The sequence below is a fragment of the Podarcis erhardii genome, assembly GCF_964252035.2.
Source record: "Podarcis erhardii genome assembly, chromosome: 7".
In the NCBI taxonomy this organism is placed as follows: domain Eukaryota; kingdom Metazoa; phylum Chordata; class Lepidosauria; order Squamata; family Lacertidae; genus Podarcis; species Podarcis erhardii.
This window is the reverse complement of record NC_138511.1, coordinates 3423657-3451333: the sequence shown is the minus strand read 5'-3', so window position 1 is coordinate 3451333 and position 27677 is coordinate 3423657. Positions and strand designations below refer to the sequence as shown.

Below are 27677 nucleotides of genomic sequence, written 5' to 3'. Positions count from 1 at the left end.
TTAAGCAGAGGCTTGACAACCATATGTCAGGAGTGCTCTGATGGTGTTTCCTGCTTGGCAGGGGGTTGGACTCGATGGCCCTTGTGGTCTCTTCCAACTCTATGATTCTATGATTCTAGGTTAAAATTGGCTTAACTTTCTTGTTATATCATCCACCCAAGGCTTCTGCGCTGAGCAAGCAGCACAGAAATGTCCTGAAGCAAGAACCTATTGGTACTCTTCCCAGGGGCCAAATGTTTGTAGCTGCAGCATTCCTTGTCTCATGGTCAGAATGTCTCACAGGATACAATCTGCAAAGCTGTACATTATTGCTTTAGAAAAAGAGACAAAAATCCAGGGCTCATCACCTCCACAAGTTTCGAAGGCATCCAAACCAGCACATGGGGATGAAGGTTCAATTTGTTCATCTGATGGTCTTACTTTCTCACCTATCTACTTATTTTCACATATTACATTTATATCCCCCAAGGATTTACAGGAAGTTTCTCTGATCCTGGCCAGGCCCAGACCAGCTTACAGCTTACATCAGCCACCTCAGACCATTCTCTTGGTCCTGCGTCAAAAGGGACACGTCAGTGCAGCCCCAGTCCTCTGTGTCTACTGGTTCCAAGGACGAGAGAGCTGCTGCTGCTGCTGCTGCTGCTCCAGTGACTTGAAAAGTTACATGAATATAGGAAGTAGCCTTATACCAAGTCAGACAATGTGATCCATCTTAGCAGTGCAGTCTGTATTGTCTCAACCGACTGGCAGCAAATCCCCAGAGTTTCAGAGAGGAAGACATTCCCAGTCCAACCTGGAGATGCTAAGGAATCTGGGACCTTCTTCATGCAAGGCAGTTGCTCTACCCCAATGGCCCTTCCCCAAATTTCTTTAGAAGTTCAAAAAGAGTTCAAGCATGGTCCACAAAAATAAAACTTAACTCACTTTATGTCTTTAGGTCTGAATTCTGGCTGAACAAGCCCAGGAAGGTACAAGGCAGATGTACAGGCTCCCAAATTGTAGAAGGCTTGTGTGATGTCCTTCAGCATTGGGCACCAAAGATCTGGGATCTTGTCTGCTAATAAGAGAAAAAGAGTTTGAGCCTATTTGGGGTTCTTTCAATTTCTTGTTTCTTCATTTTTTCTTGTAATATAGACATCTATTCACTTTGCCTAATATGCACATTTTTGCTAAGCAATTTTCCCTAATAGAATACATTTTTGTATTTTATTTTCACGAATATATGTATTTTAATGCACACCTTACCCCAGTATATGATTTTTTGAATACATTACGTGGCTGGAGAACTTCGCTGAAGGATGGCCGTGTTTCTGTTCATGTATTGTTTCATAAAGTGGAAATGAGGTAGGCTCACTTTTAAATAGGAACCTCTCGGCTCATCTACACTTCCACTTGCCCTGTGCCTAGAAAGCAGTTTTCTGCTTGTCCCATGCTTTCTAGACACTGGTTTTACCTCTTTGCCCCACTGTTTTCTGCTGAAAAAACCCACTTTGGCGCTAAATCAGAACAAATGTCAATCCATAAAAAAACTGTCTGCTGTTTGTTCCAATTCTGAGCTAAACTGCGGGTTTTCTCAGGGGAAAGTAGCAGGGCAAATGAAGGCATAGATTCACCCAGAATCTAATTTCATTAGGTGCAGAACCAGTTGCAGAACACAGGAACAGATCATTGTCCCTTCTCCAATGAGAAAGAGATATCAAAACCTTTTGCTGATCTGGAGCATTTTGGTCTGGAACATGAATAAGCAACATCTCCTCCTGCAATTTCAATCAGCGAGCTTGGAGGGGATGATGTTCTTTGCGACTTGCTTCTTCTTGCCTCATGGGGGGGGGGGAGTGCTGCAGGAGTCAGCGCCTTTATAAGCGCACATCCACAATACAAACTTGTATTAGCTCTATGTTAGTTTAACTTTCATAACCTCTCTATTGAGGGTAGTAGGTTTTTGGGTTAGATATCTACAGATCTAGAGTCCCTAGGTTTCTGGCAGTGGGGGACTTTTCCCACAATAAATTTGGGCTGTGCACACTGTACCTTTAAAGCACCTTCAAAGCACATTCTCCCCCTCGAAGAATTCTGGTTTACCCCTCTTTTTTGTTAATTCATTAAATATGTACAATGCCCTTCATCTGAAGATCACAAGGTGGTTCACAACATAAAAAGCAAACCAATAGCCCACAAACACTGAAAGGGTCACAGAATGCCCAGCCAAAGCCCTGGTTACAGAGAAACGTGATTGCCTGGCACCTGGAAATATGTAATGAAGGTGCCAGGTGAGACTCTCTGGGGAGAGCATCCCACAGACGCTCTGAGTGGCCTGTTGGTGGGTACATTGTCTTGCATGTTTTTGACATGCCGAGCAGCGGCGGAGCATATGCTACTGCCACCCAGGGCAGGCAAGCAGAGGGAGCCCACTGCAGCCGCACCAGCCCAGCCCTCGCCACTGCTTCAAGGGCACACTCATCCTGCACAGCTTTGCAAGGCGCTGCAGGCCAGGGCAGGAGAGAGGCGGCAACACTGCCGCTGCTGCCTCTCCTCCTCCAGGTCAGGCCTGCCCCAGGAATGGAGCCGTGACTGGTGGGGCGTTGGGCCATTGCAAGAAGGAGCTGTCTCCACAGCTCTCTCTCGCGCTAGAGCCAGGCCTCAGAGACCCGGCTGGGTTCGGCTTCCCTCCCTGTGGCTCTGGCTACGATGAGGGGCCTGTCATGGAGGCACCTCAGCACACCTGGGGCCGCAGCCCCCCATGCTACCTCACTGATGCCAAGGTTAGGGGGACTATGCTACAACCAACCACAAGTGACCAGAGAATCTGTATGTATTACAGGAAGTTTATATGCTCCTCTCACTCGGACTAAGAATTTGTTACCTTTGTCCCAAAAGAAAGCAGAACTGCTGCCTGCCTGCCTGATGGATGAAGGAACAAGAGAGGCTGTCGGTTGCTCACCCACGGCCTTGTGAAAGCAGGCCTTGCCCCCACCCCAAGGCCAAGTGTGGTCGCCATTCTGCTGCCCCCCCCGCCACTTGGTTTAACTACCTCAGCTAGAAAGGCCAGAAGACCCCCACCCAAATCCCAGAGCGCTGAGGCCCCTTCCCTTCCAGTGTCTAAGCAGATAAGCGCGCAGGCTGCCCAGGGTGACTCAAGCCCTCATAGCACATAATTGCCTGGGGGAAACAAATCTTTACCATCAGACAAACCACTGCCTTTCTTTGTTGCAGCCATTTGCAGCTGGTGGGCTCCCCCTCCACCCCAGCCTTTGTTTCTTCGCCGGCTTAACAGATCCTCTAATTACCATGTAGGATGAGAGGAGGGAAACTGCCGCTTTTAGGAGCCGGGTGGCAAATTCCCTCCCTCCCTTTTTCCTCTTCACCTCACAATTACCTGACGCCTGGCTGGGACATATCCTGAGCAATTTAGTTGCTGGGGGTGGGAAGATTCTTTGGCTGGGGCAGGGTGGGGCGCAAGAGCAGCAACAAACTGCTGTGCATCTGGAAGGGATATGGAGGGTGGGGGGCAGAGCAGCACCACACACGCAAGAGCACTAGGAGTGGGAGAAATGAACGAGGGACGGAGCCAGATGTGGGCCTCCTGGGCAGACGGCTGGCTGGGAAGCTGGTGCTGCAAGGTTAGCAATATTGGGTCTGGGGAAGCGGCCAGTAGTCCAGGGAATGGAGAGCTGGATCCAGGAGATGGACCACCCACTGACATCAGATACCCTAGCCTAGCAGATACCTTTTGCTGTGGAGTGGCCCCCAGCTCTGCCTCCTGTCACTGAGTGGCCTCCTCCTTCTGGGGAGGAGACTGAAAGTAAACCAGATGCTGGGGAGACATCAGGATAGCAGAGGCAGACTTAGGGCAGCATGACTGGTGTGTGTGTCCCCCCCCCCCACTGGGTGCCAAGCTGAGGGAGGTGCTTCTGAGCGCTGCATCCATGACGTAGTGCACATGCACAATGGAAGGCAAGAGGCATGGGCATGCCAAATTTTGGGCTCACACAGTGTGCCGCGGAAATCTGAAAGACCAAAGGGTGCCCCTGAGCATCGGCACTGACACCACCTCTGTCTCCAAGGATATGGAGACGCCAGCCCTGGCACAAATAAATCTTGCAGTCCCAACCCGCTCAAAGGATTGCCCATATCTGTTTGCCCAGTCCAGTCCTGGGACTCCAGCTGCTTGCTGCGCTAAGAGCTAGGCGTGCCTCGCTCTTCCAAAGGAAGACGCAGGGAGTGTGTCACTTGTTGTATCAATGTCTTGGCTTGCACTTGGACACATCTTGTAATTTTATGTTGTGAACTGCCCAGAGAAGCAGGAGCCTCATGGCTTTAGAAGCCATCTGAAGGCAGCCCTGTATAGGGAAGTTTTTTTGATGTTTAAAGTTCTATTATGTTTTTATATGTGTTGGAAGCTGCCCAGAGTGGCTGGGGCAACCCCGTCAGATGGACGGGGTACTACTGCCACTGCTACTTGCTACTAATAATAATCCACACTCCCACTTGTCCTGTGTTCACTTACGCTTGTCTTGTGCTTTTGGGGCACAAGTCCAAGAGGCTTTTCGTTTGCTCTACTGCTTTCCCTGGGAAAACCCACTGTTTACCACTGAATCAGAACAAACATCAATCTGCAGAAAACCCAATTCACTTTTTTTTATAGTTCAGCAGTAAATAGCGGATTTTTCTGAGGAAAGCAACAGAGCAAACAAAAAACCTCTCGGACCCGTGTCGAAAAAGCACAAGATGAATGGGAGTATGGATGAGCCCTAATATAGGCTTATCTGCAACAATATTTGTCCGAAATCTTAACAACCACTAAAACACATCTCCAATTTGCCTGCGGTCTTTGCATCCTCATGGACGCCTACACTGCTACCCACATGGGTGGTTCCGAGCCGGAGCCGACTGTCTCTAATAACTTCCCCAGCTGTGCTAAGCCATTAGTTCCTGAATGTTTATTGCTGGTGTTCTCCACTCTGTGCAAGAGTGATAGCCCCACAGTGAAGCTTATGAAAGCCAGAAAAGTCAAGTCTGGTAAACATGCCCACTCCCCCGTAGCTTATGCTACAATGAGAAAAAGCTGCTTTCCTGAAACCAGAGAACGGATGCAGGAAGCGAAGAAATTTCCTTCTCCCTCTGATAAAGCCATTATATCCCCGGATCTCTTGGCTACTTTCACATCTGCTGGGTGAGTCCAAGCACTTGACGCCTGCCCACATGCTCTTCAGTGGAGAGGGCAACCTCCCTGAGGAGCTGAGCAGGAGGCGGAAGCTGACGGCATCTGTGACAGCTCCTTCCGTCTCAAAACTGACAGGGGAAAGCTCCTGAGCACAGCCGTGCGCTTCTCTGCAAGGCTTCTCCAAGAGAATGCCTTGGTGGATTGTGGCTTCTAGCTCCGGCTTGTCTCATGTTCTCCTACTCTGAGCACTGCCTCATGGGAAAGCCCCTCTGCTTTGGACATGGCATTGAGATGGAGGAAAAGCCTCTTTTCATCTCGAAAAAATTCATGGGGCTTCCACACAATGGTTTTGTTTCCACAAAGATGATTATTTCCTGTACCCCTGGTGGCTGCAAATTCCCCATTCCCATTCGAAATAAATAAATAAAATTAAAAAATTGTCCAGAGACCAACTACCGTAAGTTGGTTCTGGGTATAAGCTTTCGTGTGCATGCACACTTCTTCAGATACATGAAAAGCTTATATCCAGAACAAACTTAGTTGGTCTCTAAGATGCTACTGGACAATTTTTTATTTTTTAAATTTATTTTGACTGCGTCAGACCAGCACGGCTACCTACCTGAATCCCCATTCCCATGGAACTGAAAGGGCCTCACTGCGGGAGGAGAGCCCTTCTTTTTTTTTTTTTTTTTTAATGATATTTATTCAAATTTTATTTTATTTTTTTTATAATAATTTTTATTAAGTTTTCACAACATAAACATAACAACATAAACATAACAAGAAAAAATAACAGTACAACATAAAAAAAAACAACACAAATCATACAAACTTGAAGACTTCCCCATACCTCTCCTGTTCTGCACCCTTATTTCACAATTCTCTCTAGCAACCCTTCAGTCAATTTTTACATATCACCTCCTTAAAACTTCTTCCCTATGGTTTATAGTTTACAGCTGTAAATCTTTATTTCTTACCCCTCGACATCTTTTCAGTCCTTAATTTGACAACAATTCTCAAGATACACTTTAAATTTCTTCCAGTCCTCCTCCACCGCCTCCTTCCTCTGGTCACGGATTCTGCCGGTCATCTCTGCCAGTCCCATATATTCAATCACCTTCGTTTGCCATTCTTCCAGAGTGGGTAGTTCTTGCAACTTCCAATACTTTGCTAGTAGTATTCTTGCTGCTGTAGTGGCGTACATAAAAAAAGTCCTATCCTTCTTTGATACCAATTGGCCCACCATACCCAAGAGAAAGGCCTCTGGTTTCTTAGGAAATGTCCACTTAAGGACTTTCTTAATTTCATTATAGATCATTTCCCAGTAGGCCTTAATCTTTGGGCAGGTCCACCAAAGGTGATAAAAAGTTCCTTCAGACTCTTTACATTTCCAACATTTATTGTCAGGCAGATGATAGATCTTAGCCAGCTTGACTGGGGTCATGTACCACCTATAGATCATTTTCATTATGTTTTCTTTCAAGGCAGAACATGCCGTAAATTTCATGCCGGTGGTCCATAACTGTTCCCAGTCAGCAAACATAATATCATGACCTACATCTTGCGCCCACTTAATCATTGCTGATTTTACCGTTTCATCCTGTACATTCCATTTCAGCAGTAGATTATACATTCTAGAAAGATTCTTAGTATTGGAATCTAATAGCTCTGTTTCTAACTTAGACCTCTCACTCTGAAAGCCTATCTTCCTATCTTGCTTAAATACTTCATTTATCTGATGATAATGCAACCAGTCTCGGACTTTTGACTTTAGCTTCTCGTAGCTCTTAAGTTTATATTTATCACCATCATGTTCCAAAATTTCTGAGTATTTTAACCAATCGGAGTCCATGTTGAGTCTTTTAACTGCCTTTGCTTCCATTGGTGATAACCATCTGGGGGTTTTACTTTCTAATAAATCCTTATATCTAATCCAAACATTATACAGCGCCTTTCTGACAATATGGTTTTTGAAACTCTTGTGTACTTTTACCTTGTCATACCATAAATACGCATGCCAACCAAAATTATTGTCATATCCTTCTAGATCCAAGATATCTGTGTCCTCAAGAAGTAGCCATGGTTTCAGCCAGCAGAAAGCTGCTGCCTCATAGTAAAGCCTTAAGTCCGGCAAATTTTAAAGGTTACAAAGAGAAACAAAAAAGAAAACAAAACAATACATAAAAACAAGTCACATCAAAGAAAAAATAGAAAAGAAAAACAGATTAAAAAAGGAAAAAAAATACATACAATCAAAAAAAGAGCAAATCAAACCTTTATATAACTTTCTTTCTTTAGCTTATTTCCTTGACCTCCTCACACCTCCCCTCTATGTATTCTAGTTCAATTAAATATTTCAGCAAATCCTTCAACCTTGTTTTTATCCTAACAATTTATCTTAATATACTGTAATTTTACATTCTCTTCTTTCACCAATTAACCATCCATTTTTACCTTATTTAATCTTATTTCTCATTAAAACTAATATATTTGAACTTGATCTCTTGAGACATTTCCCCTAGGGTCATAAAAATTTCATTCCATGATTTTTCCATCTCTCATTAAATAATTTTTTATTTTTTTTAAAAAAAATCTCCATATATACACTTCAAATTCCCAATTTTCTTCCACCGTCTCCCCTCCCCAGTCTCGGCCCCTGCCGCCAGTTCCATCAACCTCCAACAGTCCATCAACCTGGAGATCTTATATCCGAGGCTCTTAACTCTTCTTGACGTCCCTTCTGCCGATCTTCTTGATAATCTTTAATGCTAAAAAGCAGATCTCGGGGGAGCTCCAACCCAACGATGCTTAGATTCCTTCTTAACAAGTCCGCCAGATTTCCATAGTTGAGGCTAGGGCCCACAAAGTATTCCAAATCTTGTTTCACAATTCTTCCAAGTCCAAAGGCCCCAAAAGCTCCAAGCTCCTCCTGGCCCAAATCCATATCCCAAAAGTCGATTGATCCCTGCATAAGGGGATCTCTCCCACTTTCCTTTTCCAAACCAGGCCAGGCTCCCATCTTTACAATCTGGCTTTTCCTAGTTACAGTCATATAGGGCTTCAATTTATAATCCTCCATTTGCCTCTGTAAGGTCAAGGCTCCCCCTTGTACTGCATTATATTCAGCAAGAGCGACTTTCTCCTTCTCCAATTCATCGATTTGTTCAAGTAAAATAGATTCCTGTGCCGGATTTTTGTCAACTTCTGTACTGCTGCCCACTTTTGTTCCCAAGATATAAATATTGGTAGCCATGACATCTATCTGTTTATACAACTTTCCCAACAAATAGAATGTCCTATTCAGTACAGAGACTACTACTTCCTTAGCCGACATTCTTGAGTTGTTCAAGGTCAAAGCTGGTTTCCCACAGTCTTTATCTTAGCAACTGCACTCTTGTAACAATGTCCCAAGGCTCCCTCTAGAGGAAGCCAGACTTCATTTGTATCAATCGTTTCCAGCACAATTCCAAAAGTAAATTTAGTAACAATTTTTAGTTACTTTTTCTTCTTTTTAAGCGCAGAAGTGGACAATGGAAACAATGTCCTTCTTTTAGACTAGCTGTCAAATTTATCCTGTTCACCGTCGATGGGCTTTTTGCAAACCGCTCCCAGGTTCAGAGACGTGGTGCTTCAATTTTAAATTTTCACCTTCTCCTACAGATTCTCCCCTCGCTTCCAGGGGGGATTAAATAATTTCAATCAGTGGAGTTTTGGTCCTTTACATAAGACTTTCCAAGACCTTAGTTAGCAACTACTTTGCTTCAGTCTATTTACAGAAAGGGAAGGTGGACTTCCTGTTTGAGCCTTCCCCGTTCGATGCCAAATTAACTTATTTAAAGGTCCAATTTTTCGTTCTACTCATGGGTTGTTGTTTAAAATCCAATTGTCCACAGGAAAAAGTCAACGCTCTCTGACAACTCCGTAAAAATAGCGGTCGATTCAAAACACCGCGCCGCTCACCCCACGTCGCTTCGGATCCCCGAAAAAGGGTTTCCCTGCGAGTAGGGGAGGCGCTCCTGGTGTCAGCCGAATCCCACGTTCCCAGGCTTCCTCTGCCTGGGATTTTTAAAGGGTCTCCGCCTTCACTGCGGCGGCAAGACCCGATTTTGCGGAGCGGGTTCCGCTCTGTCAGAGGAGCTCCGCCATTGCCGATGGCGCTAACCCGGAAGTCCCTCGAGGAGAGCCCTTCTTTTAAAGGGCACGGAAGGAGGCATGCACAGAGCAGAAACACACACTCCAAAGAGAAGACCCCCCCAAAAAAAATCCTATTTGTGTAGTGTAGGGGGGGAGGGAAGCTCGGGCACAAGGCCAAATGCAGCCCTCTAGGTTTCTCTGTTTGGCCCTTGCAAAACTACCCAGCCAAAGGCGCACCTAGGAGTTGGTGAAACCAGTCCCCACTGGGGGGGGGAGGGCAGGCCCAGGCGGGGAGGGGGCACAAAAATCACCTCTCGGACTATGAAGTGTATATGTGTTTGGCAATGAGCTACTGCTGTCAAGATCAAATGCGGGATAAGTTTCCTGTCGGTCTTGCTCCACTTTTCACCTTCCTCCTCCCCTCACCATCACTCTGGATGCTTTGAGAACTTGGGCTACGTAAAATGTAGTAATCTCTATTGTGGCTATTGTGATAAAGTGATGGGGGGCGGGAGAGGATGCCAATACAGCTCCTAGCCAAAGGCGCAAGGGACCCTAAGTTTGCTTCTCTACCCAGCCAAAAATACCCCTGAGCATTTTTGCCTGACTGGAAAATGTCTTCAAACTCTGCTAAAGCGTCTTTCTTCCTTGGATGATGGAAAGAGGACAGTGTGTCTGTATGTAGAAACCAGCCTACTGTGCAATGTATATTCATTGCTCCACCCACTCTTTCTCTGGCACCAGGGGCCACTGGAAGGCTGTCCAGAAGCTGGAAAAGGTTCCCCCACTGCTGGCATTGCCCATGGTCACACAGCAATGCTACTCTGACTTGCTCACCTACAACTGTCTGTCATTCATATATTTCCTGACTCTCCCACCTGAGAGATGGCCACGCTCCTGATGCATGGGCATATCCTAGGCAGAGGAGATGGTTCTGAAATAGACAGAGAGGTGGATAGAGGTGTGGGATCCACTTGTATTTCCTGTTCTCAGGGATTTCCTAAAAATCCACAAGCAATGCAAAGAGCACTTGGGAGGCTATATACAACCCGTGGGCAACAGGTACCCTATGTATGGCTCATGCATGTCAGAACGTGTGTGTGCCACTGGCCTGGCGGCATCAGTGGGAAGGGGAGTGTGCTCTGCAGTGGCTTTGGAGACTTGCATCCAGGCTCTGTGACAGCTGGCAGGTTGCCTGTCACGGATGGCCCGGGGCAAGGCTCTTGCGCCAGAGCAGCTTCCACCAGCTGTGCACTGCAGAGAGCAGGAAGAGAGAGTAAGCCGGGGCAATGGGGAGATGGGGAAAGAAGGAAAGGAGGAGAGAAGTCACAGCCATGCCATGCATTTAAAGCACAGGGCTTCCCCCCAGAGAATCCTGGGAACTCAGTGCCCTTATAACAAATGACACTTCCCTGGATTCTTGGGGGAAGCCCTGTGCTTTAAATGCATGGCATGGGTGTCAATGTGACCAAAGAACAGGAAGGAAGAGAGCATTTGTGTGCATTATAGGGGGGCAGAAGGAGTTTTATATATTGCTGTAGATTCCGGGGAGACCCCACACCTAAACCCTGGATGGAAATTAATAAATGGAAGGGTTTTAATGAATTGGGATAGGGATGAAAGTACAAGCCATAGGAGCCAACTCTTAGGCCCTGAGGTCCCTTTGCCCCCCCCCCTAAAATATTTGAGGGGGCCGGTCCTCCAAAAGTTGATGGGCATTGCCATTCAAATGGTGTCTGTGCACCACGTCATGTGACTGATTATGCAGGGGGACAGGGCTTACTCGCCCCCCAAATATTTTAGTCAAGTTGGCACCCTGGTATAAGCTGGGCCGACTTAACATGACAAAAGGGGTTGATGGGCATCTGAGAGGAATCCTTTGGCCTGGGGAGTCAGATGGTGCCAAGGTGATGGGATGTATGTTTGAAATGACAGGAAGAGAGTTTTAGCAAGGTGTTCTGGGAAGAAGTGGGGGAGAACAAGGTCTGGGATCCATCTTGGACAGGCTGGCTGAAGGCTGGCTGGGAGAGATGCCCTGGACAGCTGCACTGCTGTAGGGGACAACCCCTCTTGAAATGACCAAGCTGTAAGATCTGGACTCTCTCCATGCAGACGGAAGGTGTAAATAGATGAATAAGCCATAGTTCTTAAATCTATGAAAGTCTCTGCCACATCTTCAAATCTCCAGAGGAGCACAGACCCTATGAGAGTGCCCAGGACCCCCTGGGATCTCACCAACACTCGGCAGAGAGTAGGGTTGGCACCCAACTTTCGGAACACTTTTGATGCACTTTTGAAAGGCAAGTGGCAAAGTCAGGCTCACACCGCAAGTGAAGAGCCCACTGCTAAAATGTCATGTCTTTTTTCACCCCCAATGTGAGTCATAGGTGAGGCGCCACCATCGGTTACGTCCCTCTCTGCTCTGTTTGCTACACACCTGGCCACTCTGTAAGCAGCTGCACAGATGCACACTGAGCTGGAGGCTCTCTGCCACTTCCTGACGGCCGTGCACCAACCCTCTCCCCTGTGGACAGCAGCTGTCAGAGGCTGCCTGCACACAGAGACCTTCCCTTTGCAGAGGGCAAGTCCACCTCTGGTGTAGGCACAGCTGCAGCCAAACAGTGGCATAGCTGTCAACGTTTCCCTTTTTTAAGGGAAATTCCCTTATTCAGAATAGGAGTCCTCGCCAGAAAAGGGAAAAGTTGACAGCTATGAGCAGTGGTGAACACCAGAACCCATTGTGGGGACCTTGAAGGAGAAGGGGAATTAAGTCCTGGCTTGGGGGAAAGCAGGAGAGCATTTGCAGGCCCAGAGGAGAGGCGATGGGGATGGGTGGCATCAGAGAGAACGGAAAGCAAGAGGAGGACGCTGTAAAGTTCTGTCACTTCCCAAACTAGCATGGCAACGAAAAAAGGACAAAAAAGTTTGGCATTGCCTGGAGGGAACAGAATGAGGCAATAAACCAGCCTCCCTAACCTGCTGTTTTCCAGCTATTTTGGAATGCAACTCCTGTCAGCTCCAGCCAGCACCGTCACATAACCCATGCAATATACCTTCTGCAGGGAAAAGTGCACGTCTGCACTGCAGATTAAAATCAGTTTTATAATCTCATGTTCCTCCCTGCAAGGAATACTAGGTGCGCAGGTGGGTCAGGGACTGATGAGAGAGAGTTCTGAGCACCTTTACAGAAAAGTACAATTCCAGGTCTGCTTGGGATGGAGAAAAATTGTCAAAAGAATGGCTCATATTTCCAAGTGCTGACATACTGATAGTTAGCTAGTTTGGGTCTTAAACTACTACAACTGGCATGGCTTCCTCTCACTCCCTGCCGTTTGGTAAGGGTGCAGAGAATACTGTTAATATCTCTCTAGACCCCAGGCCTCTCTACAAAGAACTACAACTCCCAGGGTTTCCAGCTGGGAGGGAATCACTTTAAACAATGTTAAGTCTATGGTGTGGATGGCCTCCTGGGGCTTCCATGCAGAATGTTCTACATTAGAACCAAGAAAGTCTTGCTGGATCAGGCCCATGGCCCTTCTTGTCCAGGATCCTGTTCTCACCAGTGGCCAACCAGATGCCCATAGGAAACCCGCAAGCAGGATCTGAGCACAAGAGCATGTCTCCCCCCTGTGCTTTCCAGCAACTGGGGTTCAGAACTGTGGCAGCAGAGCAGAGCCATTGTGGTTAGCAGCCCTTGATAGCCCTTTCATCCATGAATTTCTCCAGTCCTCTCTTAAAGCCATCCAAGTTGGTGGCCATGACGGCCTCCTATGGCAGGGAGTTCCATAGTTTGACACTGTGCTGTGTGAATAAGTTCTAGTAACCTAAAGCTTGCTGTGGGAGTTTCCATTGCAAGGGGTCATCCAATTGGCAGTGTCATTTGATCTCCCTTTACCATTCTGCAAACTCCAATTTTTAAAATGTAATTTAATTCCCTTGGCTCTACTCCTCCTGCACCCTTCCTGGGTTGTGCATCTCCAGTAAAGTGAGATTATTATTATGAATTAGCAAAACTCAGGGCTTCCCCATCTCTCCTGCACACTCTGCTGTCAATTTGTGAACCTTTACTTTTATGTTATTTATTTCTGGGCTGGCAGCGCACATCCTCATATCTCAAAGCCAATGCTATAGCCCTCATTCAGCTCGGTTTAGGGGGGAAAGGAGGGGAGGGATAAAAAGCAGGTTGTTATTTACAAGTAGACCACTACTGGAGCTCAATGTGGGTTACCTTGCAATTCAAGGAAAGAATGCTATACATGTTGGCAGTTTCCTACTCCTGAAGCAAAACAAGATTTTAGTTGGATAACTCTTGCAAACGTTAAGCATGTCTGTAAGTGCTGCTACTAGATCTTTGTGGGAAGGAGGAAGGTGACTGAGTTTGTGCAAACAGTTGTAAAACTAAGACAGGGCTTGGGCCAAAAGGAGGAAGAGAACATCTCTTTCTCTCTCTCATACACCCACACACCCACACCCCCCACAACCCCAACCATTCACAAACAGAGGCTCTACACCGAATTTGTACCGGAGAAAAGCAAACAAACCTCCTATTCACTGAAGTGGGATATTGCACAAATGGCCCATGCACACACATTCCTGGCACAGGGCCCCAATCCAGATCTGAACCACAGTTGGCAGGCCAAGGATTGAAATGCACCCCCCCCCCGCACCCTCCTCCCAGGATCCTGATTTCCTTGCAGAGAAGGAAGGAAGAAAAAGCCCTCCCTGCACAGCCAGCGCAGAAGCAGAGGAGGCTGGGCTGGGGCTGGAGGGGGATCCTGCCAAGGCTGCCTTGGGGGGCCTGCTGGCTTGCGCTTCCCTGTCTCTAACCTTGGTCACCTGTGCGGAGCCCGACCAAGACAAAGGCTCCAGCCAATGCAAGGATAACAAGGCTGGGCTGGGGCACAGATTCTGATCATGTGGAAGCGTCACTACTAAGACGGGAAGCTTCCCGACCAAGGGGCTCTGGTCTGGCGCCATGAGCGACAGCATCTTTCCCTCCCTGTTTGTGTCTCTTCTTTCCCTCAGCGGCTGACAACTGCATGAAAGCATAATCCCAGGTACGTATAACCTCACTGGCTCCGGCTGCTCCTTCCCCACCTGGAATTCCTAATCTTTGTTTGCGGCACCGAAGTTAATTGCCGTGGAGGAGAAGAGGAGGAGGAGGAGGAGGAGGAGGATGTAGCAAACAGGAGATTAAGACTCCCTCATCTCTGGTGCTGCCTTAGATGTTTCTTTCTGTTTGAAGTGTTCCTCTCCCCCCACCCCAGCCCTGGAAGCTCGGAGGGAAGCGGGGAAGTGTTTGCATGTGGAGCAGCAGCCAGAGAACAGATGAGAAGCTCGCTAAAGTAAGCAAATTCCCTAGGAGAGAAGCACAGAATATCTAAAGCGGTATCAGACATCTTTCTGTGGCTGCCCACACAGGCAATGAGAGGCTGCTCCCCATCCCCGGCGCACACGAGATGCTAATCTTCCCTGCCTCCCCTTCAACAGAGAGTTGCTGCCGAATCTCATCAAAAGCAAATCTTTTAGAAATGAGTTTAAATGGTTTCTGCTCCTGCAAAACAGCCGAGGAATTGAAAGGCAGCCGAGAGTTTTGTAAAGGCAAAGTTTCTATTAGCGTGTGGCCAGAGTGAGGGGTGTGGCCTAGGAAGAGGGGGCGGGGTTGAGGAAGGGCGGGGCTAGGCATGGGGAGAAAGGCGGCACAGTTCAAATTTTAATCTGCACTTTAAAAAACAATATACTGAAGCACAGCTGTCCTAAAAACTGGCACTTTGAAAATAACCTACAAAATGCATTACGAAAAATGCTCGCCAATGATGTGCATCTCAGGCAAACTTGCACACAAAAACATGAACATTAGGAAAGAGCTGCACTAAAGTGCTGACAAATTTTCAAGAGGGCTTTATGAAACAAAATCACTAGTACATAAATGTGGAGAACCAAACTTAAGACTGCCAAAATGCAAGGGGGAGAGAAACCAAAACTGACAGTCACCCATCCCTAGCCATCCTCTAGCTGGCCCTGAGGAGGCTCCGGGACCAGATGGAGAGACCTGGAGGGCCACATTTGACTGCAGGTCTTGAGGTTCCCCACCCCACCCCTGCTGCCTCAGGCAGAGTGAGGCATCTCCCCCTGTGTGCGAGTGGAAGGCAGAGAAGCCACGGCAGCCCCCTCCCAGCTACGCCCCCTGAGCCCCCTGGCTGCTCCTCTTTACTGCAAGGCAGAGCTGTGGGGGCCTCAGCCCTCTCTGCGCCCACTAAGCAAGGTTCAGCCAGGGGCAAAACTAGGCTTTATTTCACCCGGGCCAAAGACCCAGTTTGGCACCCCCACCCCCACGTGCATTTGCGTCCACACCCCCACAGGCTGGGAGCCTCAAGGGCACCCCTCTGGAGGCTTCCCCCGGGGCAAAAAGCCTGGCTAGCCCTCCGGAAGCTAAGGCTCTGGATTCAGCTGCCCAGTCTGGTCAGTGCCTGTTCCGGGGAGCGGCTGTGGGCACGGAGAGGCATATTGTCCTTCACCTCAAGCAGCAAAATGTCTTGAGCCAGCCCTGGGTGGGTGGCCGGGTTTGCATGCAGAAGGTCCACAGCATTTCCAGGCAGGACTGAGAAAGACTCCCCGTGTGAAATCCTGGAGAGCTGCTACCAGTCAGTGTAGGCAGCACTGAGCTAGATGGGGCAATTGCTCTGACTCTGATTAAGCCAACTGTCTGTGTTCCTAAAGTGGTCTCTCACACAGGCCAGGAGCTGGGGTTGGTTGTGGCTCCCTGCTGAGCACGTGCCCCGAAGGAAACCCGAGTTCACTGCTGTGCAGTGTGGGAAATGGACCTTAGACCCAGTACAGGCAGGAATGGAATAAAACAAAAGGCTCAAGTTGCGTGCAGCAGTTTGGAACTTCTTCCCCAGCCATCCCCAACCTAGTGCCCTTCAGACTACACCTCTCATTGCCAGACAAGTACAGCTTCATCTTACAAACTGCCCCCTCACACAACCCCACACTGACCGGCTGAGGCAATCTGAGGAGCGCTGATTTCCCAGAGAGTTTGGAAGGCACCTGGTGAGGCAACTGGGCTCCAAGACATCAGCTGCAAAAGAAGCAGGGACACACCATCACTCGGAGTTATCAGCTGCCTAAAAGGTCCCCATTTAAAAAGGTAAATACATTATGCCATTTTAAAAAAAATCATATAAAACATTAACATACAGTGCTGGCCTATCAGTCACAGCCACAGGAAGCAACAGAAAAAACACCAAGTGAAGCACTCTAAAAGGCTTATGTAAGTGCTGGCAAGTATTATCACTTGATGGCTGCAACCTCAAGTGATGACATGCAAGTGTGGAGGAGCTACCTCTAGCCAAACATCGTAGGCAGCATTTCCTTACCACCAGATCTATCACCTCACACAGGTGGAGCCCGGCTACCCTCGGCTGCACTTCACCCCAGTGGAAGACGCTGGAAGCCAGAGACAGCAGGATGTGCCAGAAGGAGTGGAATTATGCATTGCACAGCACCAGAGGGCAGGGATAGGGAATCAGGTTGGTGATGCTTCCCTCGTGTGGAAACCTCCTTGAATCCACACAACCAGCACTTTGTAGGGGAAAGTTTTAGCACCGCCTCTCTCCACACGTGCTAGCTCACTACAGAAGGAGGCACTTCTTCACACAGTTGGACTATAGAATTGGCTGCCACAAGATGAAAAGACAATGAAAGCAATGAATGAGATTCAAGGAGGATTAGACAATTTCATGGAGGATAAGACTATGGAAGGCTGCTAGCCATGATTGCTATGTTTTGCGTCTGCTGCGGAAGGCAGGGGTAGGCCTCTGAATACCAGTTGCTGGAAACCACGGTGGAGAGAGCTCTGCACTTCAATAGGGAGAAAGCCGCACTTGCAGAGCTCAGGCGATGCTGGATTTTGGCATCAACGTTGGCCCTTGAGGAAAGAGAACTGCCCAGGTAGGAGAAGTGAGCGACATTTTCCAACTTTACACCAGTTGGATTTGTGACGCTGCAGAGGGGTTGTTTTGTGCTTGTTGGTGCAGCATTTTGGTTTTTTGGATGTTGAGCAACAGGCCAAGCTTCTTGTAAACTTCTGCAAATATATTTAGGGTGGCTTGAAGGTCATCCTCTGAGTGTGCGCACACTACATTGCCATCAGCATACTGAAGTTCCTCTGGGCACCTCAGTGAAGGAATCTGGTCACTGGCGGGGGCCATCGCAGCAGTCCTGTGGGGCGCCCTCCCCAGTCGGCTGGCAGCGAGTGCTATTAGTCCCTCACCAAGGGGGCAGGTGATGCGGGGAGCCAATGCAGCTCCTTTCCCAGGGTGCAAGGGAGCCTTGGCACATCTCGGTTTCAGCACCCAACACCTCCAAGTCGGGTTGCCTGAAAGTGATCACTGCCGGTTAGTGGTGGTAGTACTGGGCTATATGGGCCGATGTTCTGAAGTGGTGTAAAGAAGCTCTCTCTGTTCAGTCTGGAACTCCTGTGTTCTTGTGCAGCTCCTCTTGGTTCCAGCAGTGCTTGACCTGGAGCAGCTCCTGCCTCGTGGTGGTAACAGACCTGCCAACCTTGACAAGACCCAAGACCCACCACATGGCAGAGCTCTGCCTGGAGACTGGAGCCTGCCCAGAAGTTGGCTGTCCCTGCTGGCGGCTATCAGCACCCCACTCTTCCCACAGCTCCTAATAAGATTTTCCTCTCCCAACTCTTCTTTTATCTACCTCCTGATCTCTGTTCTGCCAGGGTCAAACCTAAGCTTGGACTGGGCAACCTCAGGACTCCTTTTCATGTCCCTCTCAGTCTCCCTCTTTCATCCTCTCACACTCAGTTTCGCACTGCTGTGGTGGAGCACATCTGGCCAGGCTCATTAGACTGCACTTAACTGCATTTGTCACAGGCCTGCTGTTTGACTGCCAGTGCAGCTCCAACCCTGTAATTTAGTACCTGGATGCCTCTTTCTGTGTGGCTTAAACAATTAGGCGACTCCATTCTTAGGCTTGGAGGAGGGGGAGCCAGAGGGATGCAGCAGTTGGAGAAGGGGTGTGTGCCCGCATAGCCGCTTATGGGGAGGCAGGGAGCTTGGAGCAGCAGCAGGACCAAAGGCCCTCCAAATCCCCCTCTTGTCCTGGGCAGCTGGGTAGGCCTGCAGCATGAATCCCGTTGGGATGGCAGTGAAAGACTCTCCCTGCAGTATTGTATGGAAGAAGGGAAGGTGAGAGAGAGCCAAAGACGGTGAAGTGGAGGTGGGAAAGCAAATGAGAAAGAGACAAGGAGGAAGGGAAAGGAAATGCTGGCAGAGTGGGAGGGCGGGGGGGGGGGATGCAATTCAACTCAGTTCTCCGTTGCAGGCGAACTGATGAAATCCACACTTTTTGAAACAATATGTGAATTGTAACACAGCCTTCCTTTGAAATTCACACATTTCTAAAATTTGTCATGCAGTTCTCCAGCCAAGTAATGTGTACAAAAATGCATATAAAATGTCTAAATCAGTGGAAATACCATATAAAAATCCATTAAGTTATGGAGAAACTGCTTGCAAAAATATGCATATTTATCAACATTGCAGAAAAACATACATATTAGGGGAAATTTAAATGTGTTTTTTTTAAATGAAAATTGCTGTGGGAATGTGGAGAAATGAATTTAAGATTGGGGAAAATGAGGAAATCTGATAGATTTGTTCATTCCTCCATGACAGACAGGGATACAGAGCCAGATCTAGGAAGCTATACTCAAAAATGCCATGTCCTGTAACATGGTGGCTTGTGAAAAAAATTATGGAGTACAACAAGGTACTCAAAACCCAGGGACAACAACCACACGATAATTGTCGCTGTCAGGAATGGGACAGGGGAGAAAAGTATTGGAGTTTCTAATGCTCACTTGTGTTGTAGGAAAACCTGAAAACATTGGGGGGCTAAAGGTGAAGACTGCACTACAAGCAATGCTCAGTTGCCCCAGACGTTTTCTGGTTTGCCCTTGGATCCCAGAAAAGGGATGAGGGACTCCTTCACTCCATGTATCATTCAGCTATTTTCTGCTCTAAGTTGGCCCAACAGACCCATATTGCTTCCAAATCTCAGTTACAGAATTTGGGGGTTCTGGTAGTAGAATTTGAGTTGACTGCACAGGTAATTTTGGATCCTCTTTAACTTGGTGTATGTGCTGGCAGAGCAAAGGAGATCAGAAAAGCACCATGAAGAGGACAATGGGCGGCCAATCCACACAGGGCACTTCCAGTTCCAGTTTCCTATGAACTCAGTGCTGCTCATCTCAGGCATGGGATTTTTTCACAACATCCACACAGCCTCCTCCTCATCAAAATGCCATTCCACATTCCATATCTCCTCCCAGTCCTCTCTCAATCTGGATTTACTGTTTCCATGGGGCTGAGTAACTGGATTTCCCCTGGAAATGGTAAATCTGCTTTAAATGGGAAAATAATATGGGAATGGCATACTGAGGAGGCCAATGCCATGTTGATGGTGTGCAAAACTTGCATGTGTCAGCAGCACTGAGCCCACATGAAACTCTGCTGTGTGGAAATGCCCACAGCAGACTCAAGTCGTAACAGCTTTTCCTAGACGTCAGGATCTAAGTTAGGAGGGCTGTTTGTCTGAATGGATAGAACTCTCGGCAGCAGAACTCAACCAAGGCAAGGAGAAGGGTTTCATACAACCTTCCTCGTGACATGCTAACTTTCTATGCAACGACAGGCTTGTTGCTTTTTCTGTTACCAAGCTAAAACATGACCCAGCTTATCTCATCTTTCAAGGGAATGCACTTTTTGGTATTCTTTCTTCACCTATTAGGGCTAGACACTTGTGGGTTTGGAAAAACAAACCATTGTCGTCATGATGTTCTCAAGAGTGCCATCAAGGAAGAAAAAGCAGGGGTGTGTGAAGATGGACGTGTTTGAAAACAAGGAGTATGAAGGCAGAGCTGCAAGCCGCATCCCTTTTTCTGAGCCAAGAACCTGTTAACAGTTCCCTAATCAGCAAGGTCTTTTCGTTGTTCTTGCAAGAAGCCAGAACATAGGAACTTTCACCACAACAAGACACGGGATTTCCAGAAACTGAGGTCAACCTGGCATGAGGTGGGTGCCTTTGCTGTAATAACAGCCTGTGAGGTAGTTGGAGTGAGGCATCTGAATACCTGATGCAGAAAATCCAAAGTGGCCCACCACTCACTTCCCACGCAACACAGGCTCAGTCCAGGAAGAAGTTCTGCTGCATGAGCCTCACTGAAATGAAAAAGAGTTGTGGAAGAAGTGTCCTTGGGCAGTTCCTGCCAGTGAGGCTCATTCAGGAAACCACCCTGTGATCTTCAGATATAGGGCAGTATACGAATTTAATAAATGATGATGATGATAATGATGATGAGGATGTACCAGTATGTCGACTCAAAAACCTTAAAAGGTACAAACAAGTATTGAAAGTGGCTTCACATATAACTACCCCAATACCATAATGTATGGAGGCTCCCCTGGAGAGACTGAAAGACCATAATCCCATTGAAGCTTTGGTATGCAGAGTGTGGTTTGTGAATTAGTCTACAGGGTACACTTTATCTTTTGCAATCACTCATAGATAGATATGGTTGAGAAAAATAAGAAAATTGTTTATTATAGGAAGTAAATAACCTGCATAGAAAAGTTTCTTGTTTAACCCAGAAAAGTGAAAGGCAGCCATGTTTGCTCCTTTGTTCTCAGAGGAAAGATCCAGGGTGATCTCTCGTCCTGAGGTCTGGGAGAGAAGTGTGAGGAGGATGCTTAACGCAGCACTGTGTCACCTTGCAAGGAAATCAGAATGAATGCTGGGTAAACTGGCCGATGTCATCTAGCCCCTCCCAAATGCTGTGCAAACAATCCAGAGTGACAGCTCAGTAAACTGGGCCTCTGGAAGTGACCAGTGAACACAGAATACTCACCATCACCACACAGGCCATGTGGGGCCACATTCAGTCAGGGTGCTGCCCATTAGCTACAGTAAGGCAAATGAACCTGTGCACAAGCTTTCTATCCAGCTTTCTATCCATGCTTTCTATCCAGCAGGGAATCTAACACATACCTACCAAATTTGTCTGATGAAAATAGGGACATCCTATTTTTTAACAACAACAACAACACACCCTGTCCATCTGACTGGGTTGCCCCAACCACTCTGGGTAGCTTCTAACATATATACAGTAAAAACATAATAAAACATTAAACATTAAAAAACTTCCCCATGCAGGGCTGCCTTCAGATGTTTTCTAAAGGTTGTATAGTTACTTATCTCCTTGGCTCAATGGTCACATAACTCCATACCCGTCAACATTTCTCCAAGTGAAATAGGGACGTCCTTATGGAAAAGTGGGACATTCAGGGAACAATTCAGAAACTGGGATGGCTTCTGTAAATTTGGGACTGTCCCTGGAAAATCGGGACACAGGGAGGGTCTGGTCTGCAAACCATGGAATGACTGGCTTATCATGATGTCTGAACCAGTACGGTGGTTTGTTTCTCCCGACCAGTCTCAAGCACTGGAGGCAACGCTAAGCCTGTCACTTTGTGATTTGTTTCCCTGCGAGGAGCTCTCAGTGTGAGGGCCCTTTCACGCAGCTTGCGCACAAATTAATTTGCCCAAGCTGAGTTAACGGTCAGCGTTATGTGTGAACATGGCTCAGGTCAGACTGTCCCTGGTCGACGCTACTGACCTACCGCATGCCCCGAGGGAGCCCCCCAGCAGTGTGCCATGGGGATAGCCCCACACTTCTTATTCATCTCCAGTAGTCAGACCCACAGGGTTTGTATTCAGAACTCGAGTCCAAACTTTTGATCCTGCAGTTAGACAAATCTCACATGCGAAGTCTGGTTGAAGACTCTGCCTCAGGATGGGGCTCAGCAGCTGCCAGTCAGAGTATACAGCTCTGGGCTAGTCAATGGCTGCTAACCTTTGGGGGCCGATGGGCACAGTTGCAGACCGGAGAAACTTGTAGTGGATACACCAAACACATGGCAACCTCGCGTACTCCTTTCCAGCCTAATTTTAGCAGGGGAAGCAGAACCTACAGGCAGCAGGGAAGGCTTGGGGGGAGCACGTGCACCCATGGGTGCCACAACAGCAACCCTAAGGCTAGATGGATGAATAGCCAGACTCAGTGTAAGCAGCTCCAAATCTTCCTCAGGGTATTTCACTGGCAGCAGTGTAGTATGCAGAGTAAAAAATTGACACTGGACTTAGACTACGCCAGGGGTCAGCAAACTTTTTCAGCAGGGGGCCGATCCAATGTCCCTCAGACCTTGTTGGGGGGCCGGACTATATTTTTGGGGGGAGAAACAAAAAACGAATTCCTATGCCCCACAAATAACCCAGAGATGCATTTGAAATAAAAGCACACATTTTACTCATGTAAAAACACGCCGATTCCCGGACCATCCGCGGGCCGGATTTAGAAGGTGATTGGGCTGGATCCGGCCCCCTGGGCCTTAATTTGCCTACCCAAGGACCAGTGGCGTAGCGTGGGTTATCAGCACCCGGGGCAAGGCAAGTAATTTGCGCCCCCTAACCCGTGGATTTGCGCCCCCTAACTCGTGGATTTCCCTAACCCCCAGATGTTGCGCCCGGTGCGGCCGGCCCCCCCTGCACCCCCCACGCTACGCCACTGCCAAGGACTACACCTATTAAGCAGCAGGGGCCACCTTTTCCTGGGCTGACAGTTGCTTACAGGCTCTTAGGTTCTGAGGACGGGGGCTACAGGGGGTTTGCACACAGCCGTTCCTTGTAGACTCAGTGCTGCTCATGCCTTTGGGGGGTTCTTTTGGGGTGTGTGTGTGTGTGTGTGTGTGTGTGTGTGTTGCAACATCCAGACATCGTCATCCTCATCAAAATGCCACCCCAGGTGAGAGCACACCAGACCCAAGGGGGAAAGAGTGCCATAGGCAAGAAGAGAAATGATTTATGCACAGGCCAGAGGTCTTTTGCTCGTGTCTAAGTGTGGTTTAATGAGAAAGAACCCTAAGGAGAGAAAGAGGGGAGGGGGCAGTTTTGAATTTGCCCATCCAAAATCACCACCTGGAAAGCAGACTGAGCATAGAATCATAGAATCATAGAGTTGGAAGAGACCACAAGGGCCATCGAGTCCAACCCCCTGCCAAGCAGGAAACACCATCAGAGCACTCCTGACATATGGTTGTCAAGCCTCTGCTTAAAGACCTCCAAAGAAGGAGACTCCACCACACTCCTTGGCAGCAAATTCCACTGTCAAACAGCTCTTACTGTCAGGAAGTTCTTCCTAATGTTTAGGTGGAATCTTCTTTCTTGTAGGTTGGAACCATTGCTCCGTGTCCGCTTCTCTGGAGCAGCAGAAAACAACCTTTCTCCCTCCTCTATGTGACATCCTTTTATATATTTGAACATGGCTATCATATCACCCCTTAACCTCCTCTTCTCCAGGCTAAACATGCAGGCACAATGGCCACTGCATGGAGACTTGGATTGCATTGCTACTTAAATTACAGTAATTATTTCAAAATTTGACTTACAACTTTAAATGAGCATATGTAAAATTTATGCAAATATGTTACCCTTTTTGTCCTCTCTTTTGAAGATGTGTTTCCTTTGGGGGGAGCAATCCCAACTCAGCCATGAGGCTCACAGGGTGGCCTTGCGCCAGTCACCATCTCTCAGCCCACAACCTCGCAGGGTTGTTGTGAGAAGGAAATGGGGAGGGCGAGAACCATGTGCGCCACCTGGAGCTCCTTGGGGGGGGGGGACAGGCTCACTTTGGGCCAGTTCATGCAACAGGCAAAGATGGCACTGGTGCCACTCATAGTAATGCCAGCACCGAGCTCAAGCGTCCCTGACTCTCTCCATCTATCTGCCGGAGAAGCGAAATGCTTTGCACTCTGTGGTTCACCTCTTGAGTCATTAAGGTATAATAGTCTCAATTCATGGAACAGCAGGGGTGAATTTTCTGCCTGGAGTTGTGTAGGAGAAACAAGATCATTGTTGCAGCCCCTTCTGGATTAAGATGCATGAACCCGCAGCAACCACATAAATTACACCTACACTATGAACTTAAAATGCTCCCTGCCCACCAAACATTGTGCAGGAATTATTACTTACAGCAGCGGCCAGCAGCACGTGAGAGAAAATGCATCAGAAGAATGTCCCAGAGGTGATCCAAACACCGAGGAAGGGCGTGTGGCAGAGTCCTCCCAGGCTTGTGTTGTACCACCTCTGCCTTAAAATGAGTGGGGGGGAGGGGGGTATTTGTTGGAAAACAGCCCCCTCTCCTGCATCAAAGTTCCCTTGCACATGTTAAGCATCCATTTTTCCTTAAATATATACTTTTACATGTGTGGACAAGTTCTTGGATACAGAAGGACTTTCAAGTATTTTAAGTCCTCCCCATAAGCATTATCTGCGTTCAGTTCCTGTGTAGACCATAGAATCACAGAATTGTAGAGCTGAAAGGGACCCCAAGGATCATCTAGTCCAACCCCCTGCAAAGTAGGAATCTCAGCTAAAGCATCCATGTGTAAAAGGAAAATTCCAAGAAAATAGGAGCAAAACAGCAGCCTGTAGGCTTGACCTTTATTTAAAAGACTGTTGCAACAGGACCTCCAGCCACCCCACAGAAGAAGCAGGAAGAAGCCCCGAACAAGGGATGCTTCCTCTTTTATACGGTTTCCCTTTTCCCATAAATACCTCAGGTGAAGCATCATGCTTACATCACAGATACATCATACATATGTCACAAACAGGGAGGGGTTTTCTGGCAGAAACCAGTTTGTCAGGTTTGCCCCCAACCTCCCTTGCCCACCACCACACACCCATCAAGTGATACAGTAGGAATATTTACAAGTTCCTGGTTTCCCCCTGACTGAGGACCTAATCCATTCCTGGGTGGTTTGCCATTGTCCAAGGGATGACTGCCTGTCTGGCACCCATCTGCCAGGATGCCAGTCTTGTGCAAGAGGCTGCTGTGTGCATGATCCCAGGTTTCAGGGATTATGGCTGCTCACATCCCAGATTCCCTCCTTGGTAACCATTCCTTTCCCAAACAGAACAAATTTGGAATGGTGCAAATCCATACTGGAGCATTTTTATATGACTTTCTAAAGTTTTCCCAGTGAGCCAGTACATAAATACATTTATCAGTGAATTGTTGTATTTGTTGAATAGAGATAGGGAAAAACTGTGATGAAGTGTTTTGTGGGGACATTTGCAGGAGTGATGTTTTGCGTTTGGTAGTCAGTGTGTGTGTGTGATGTCTGCTGGAGGGGCAACTCCCCCCAACCTTTACATAAATTCCTGTAACACATGGCAGACGGCCATCCATCTTAACTCTAATGGCTGTAAGTAGAGATCAGTTCCCTGAGACAGGAAGTGCTTCCTCTAAGCAAGAAGTGTACCACAAAAGAAGACACCCCACTCCAGTCTGATCCAGCAAGAATGTTTGGCCTCTCTGCCTTCGCCACAGGGATCAGCACAGCTGACATCCACTCTCAGGTGCCCGACACAGAGAGGCAAGCTGCCAGTTACCTGCGAAAGCATTCCCAGTTGAGCTGGCAATTGAGAGCTGCCTTTGGACCTGAGGGGCGGCTGCAGAGCCATCAGCGTCACTTGCTGACTCGGGCCTGCACACCTTGGGATACGGGCCAAGAGGGAGGCTTTGGCCCACTCCTGACTGCGCAGCTGAGCTAACGGGATGCAAGCAAAGAGCAGTTTGTTCATGTTCCTCCCCTTCCTCCGCGTGAATTCCAAACATCCTCTCAGTTCTGTCTTTGCTATTATTGCAGCATTTGGGGACACAGGTGGTACCTTTTACCTGTTAAAGGCAGGGGTCAGCAACCTTTTTAAGCCGTGGGCCAGTTCACCGTCCCTCAGACCTTGTGGGCGGCCAGACTATATTTTGGGGGGAAATGAACGAATTCCTATGCCCCACAAATAACCCAGAGATGCATTTTAAATAAAAGGACACATTCCACTCATGTAAAAACACGCTGATTTCCGGACTGTCCATGGGCCGGATTGAGAAGTCGATTGGGCCGCATCTGGCCCCCGGGCCTTAGGTTGCCTACTCCTGTGTTACAGCTTTAAATTCATTAGTTGCTTTTTTGCCACAGAACAAAACAAATGCATTCATGAAAATCACAGCTACGGGTGTGTGTGGGGGGGATATTCACCTGGGTTTCCCAGGTCTTTGGCACTCTAACCACTTGCCTGTGTGACATATGACAGGTGAGGGGGGGGTAAGGTTGGTGAGAGAGATCGAGAGATCCACCCCGCCATGCCCACTGGCGAAAGTAAGTGGAGTGCAGCTTGCCTCCTCCCTGGGGGGCAGACAAGCCCAGCGTGCCCAAGTGCTGTTGGGAGCGTTCTCTGCGCGGCATTATCATCTGGCTGGATGTGATGTGAGGCAGGAAGGAAAGGGAGGTGTAGAATGTATTTCAAAGGCAGCCCCCGTCAATGTGCCCCCATACCCCCAGAGCCAGGGAGAGCTGGAAGCGGGACAGGGGTTGGCGGATGTGCAGGAGGGCTCCAAGGGCTCCACAGGCCTTTGCTTGTGCCTGCAGCCAACTCCATGAACTACGAACCCCAGAATCTGCTGACTCTGATACATATGTGGATTTTAAACTTATAAACTTACCATACAATAAAAAAGAAGGGCGCCAGTTTGGAGTGAACCAAACAATGTTGGGTTTTGGGGGGACCCTGCGACCCCCGGGTTTGAGGGTCTATTGCCCCATTTGTGGGATGCTGCAAAAACATGGGATTTTCATGGGATTTTCATGGGATTTACATGAGTTGAATGCAAAATGCAGTAAAACATTTGCCAAAGTTTGGATTGAAAAGCATTGGATTTTGGTGTCATACCCATGGCCCCCATTTTGAGTTTAAATTACTCTATTTGTAGGGTGCTGCAAAATCTGGGGTTTTCACAACAAAACAATTACAAAACTTTGGCACCAGTTTTGAGGGGATCCCAGATTTTGGGGTCCATAGTTTATGAAGCTCCAAAGCAGCTGGGATCGCTCATACTTGCAGTCTGCTCAGGGATGCGCTGGGAGGATAACTTAACTATGAAGCCCAAAGTTTGAGATCCCCTCCAAACCTGTTCCAAAGTTTTGCAGTTGTTTTGCAGCATTTTGCAGTGAAAACATCACAATTTGTAGCGCCCCACAAACTGAGTAATCAAATACATCAATCACGGGGGTTGTAACTAACACCTGTGGGCAGGGCTTTCACTGAAAAATGCTGCAAATTAACTGCCAAACTTTGGAACAGGTTTGGAGTGGATCCCAAATTTTGGGGTACATAGTTAATGGGATCAGTGCTGGGAAGGGGGAGAAAGGGGGCACTAAGACTAAGATGTCAAAGCACAACCCCC

The 27677-nt window shown here is 47.9% G+C and overlaps 1 protein-coding gene across 1 annotated transcript in view; it reads right to left on the bottom strand.

The window, feature by feature from the left end:
• Positions 1–27677, bottom strand: part of FAM178B (family with sequence similarity 178 member B) — a gene marked incomplete at its 3' end in the record, with an annotated part of 184565 nt that overhangs the window by 115302 nt on the left and 41586 nt on the right. Inside the window, exons 9-10 of the mRNA XM_081871480.1 lie at positions 16298–16379; positions 925–1054 (exon numbers count right to left, since the gene is read on the bottom strand). Coding sequence (XP_081727606.1) covers positions 925–1054; positions 16298–16379 — 212 coding nt within the window. The remainder of the gene's footprint in view (positions 1–924; positions 1055–16297; positions 16380–27677) is intronic.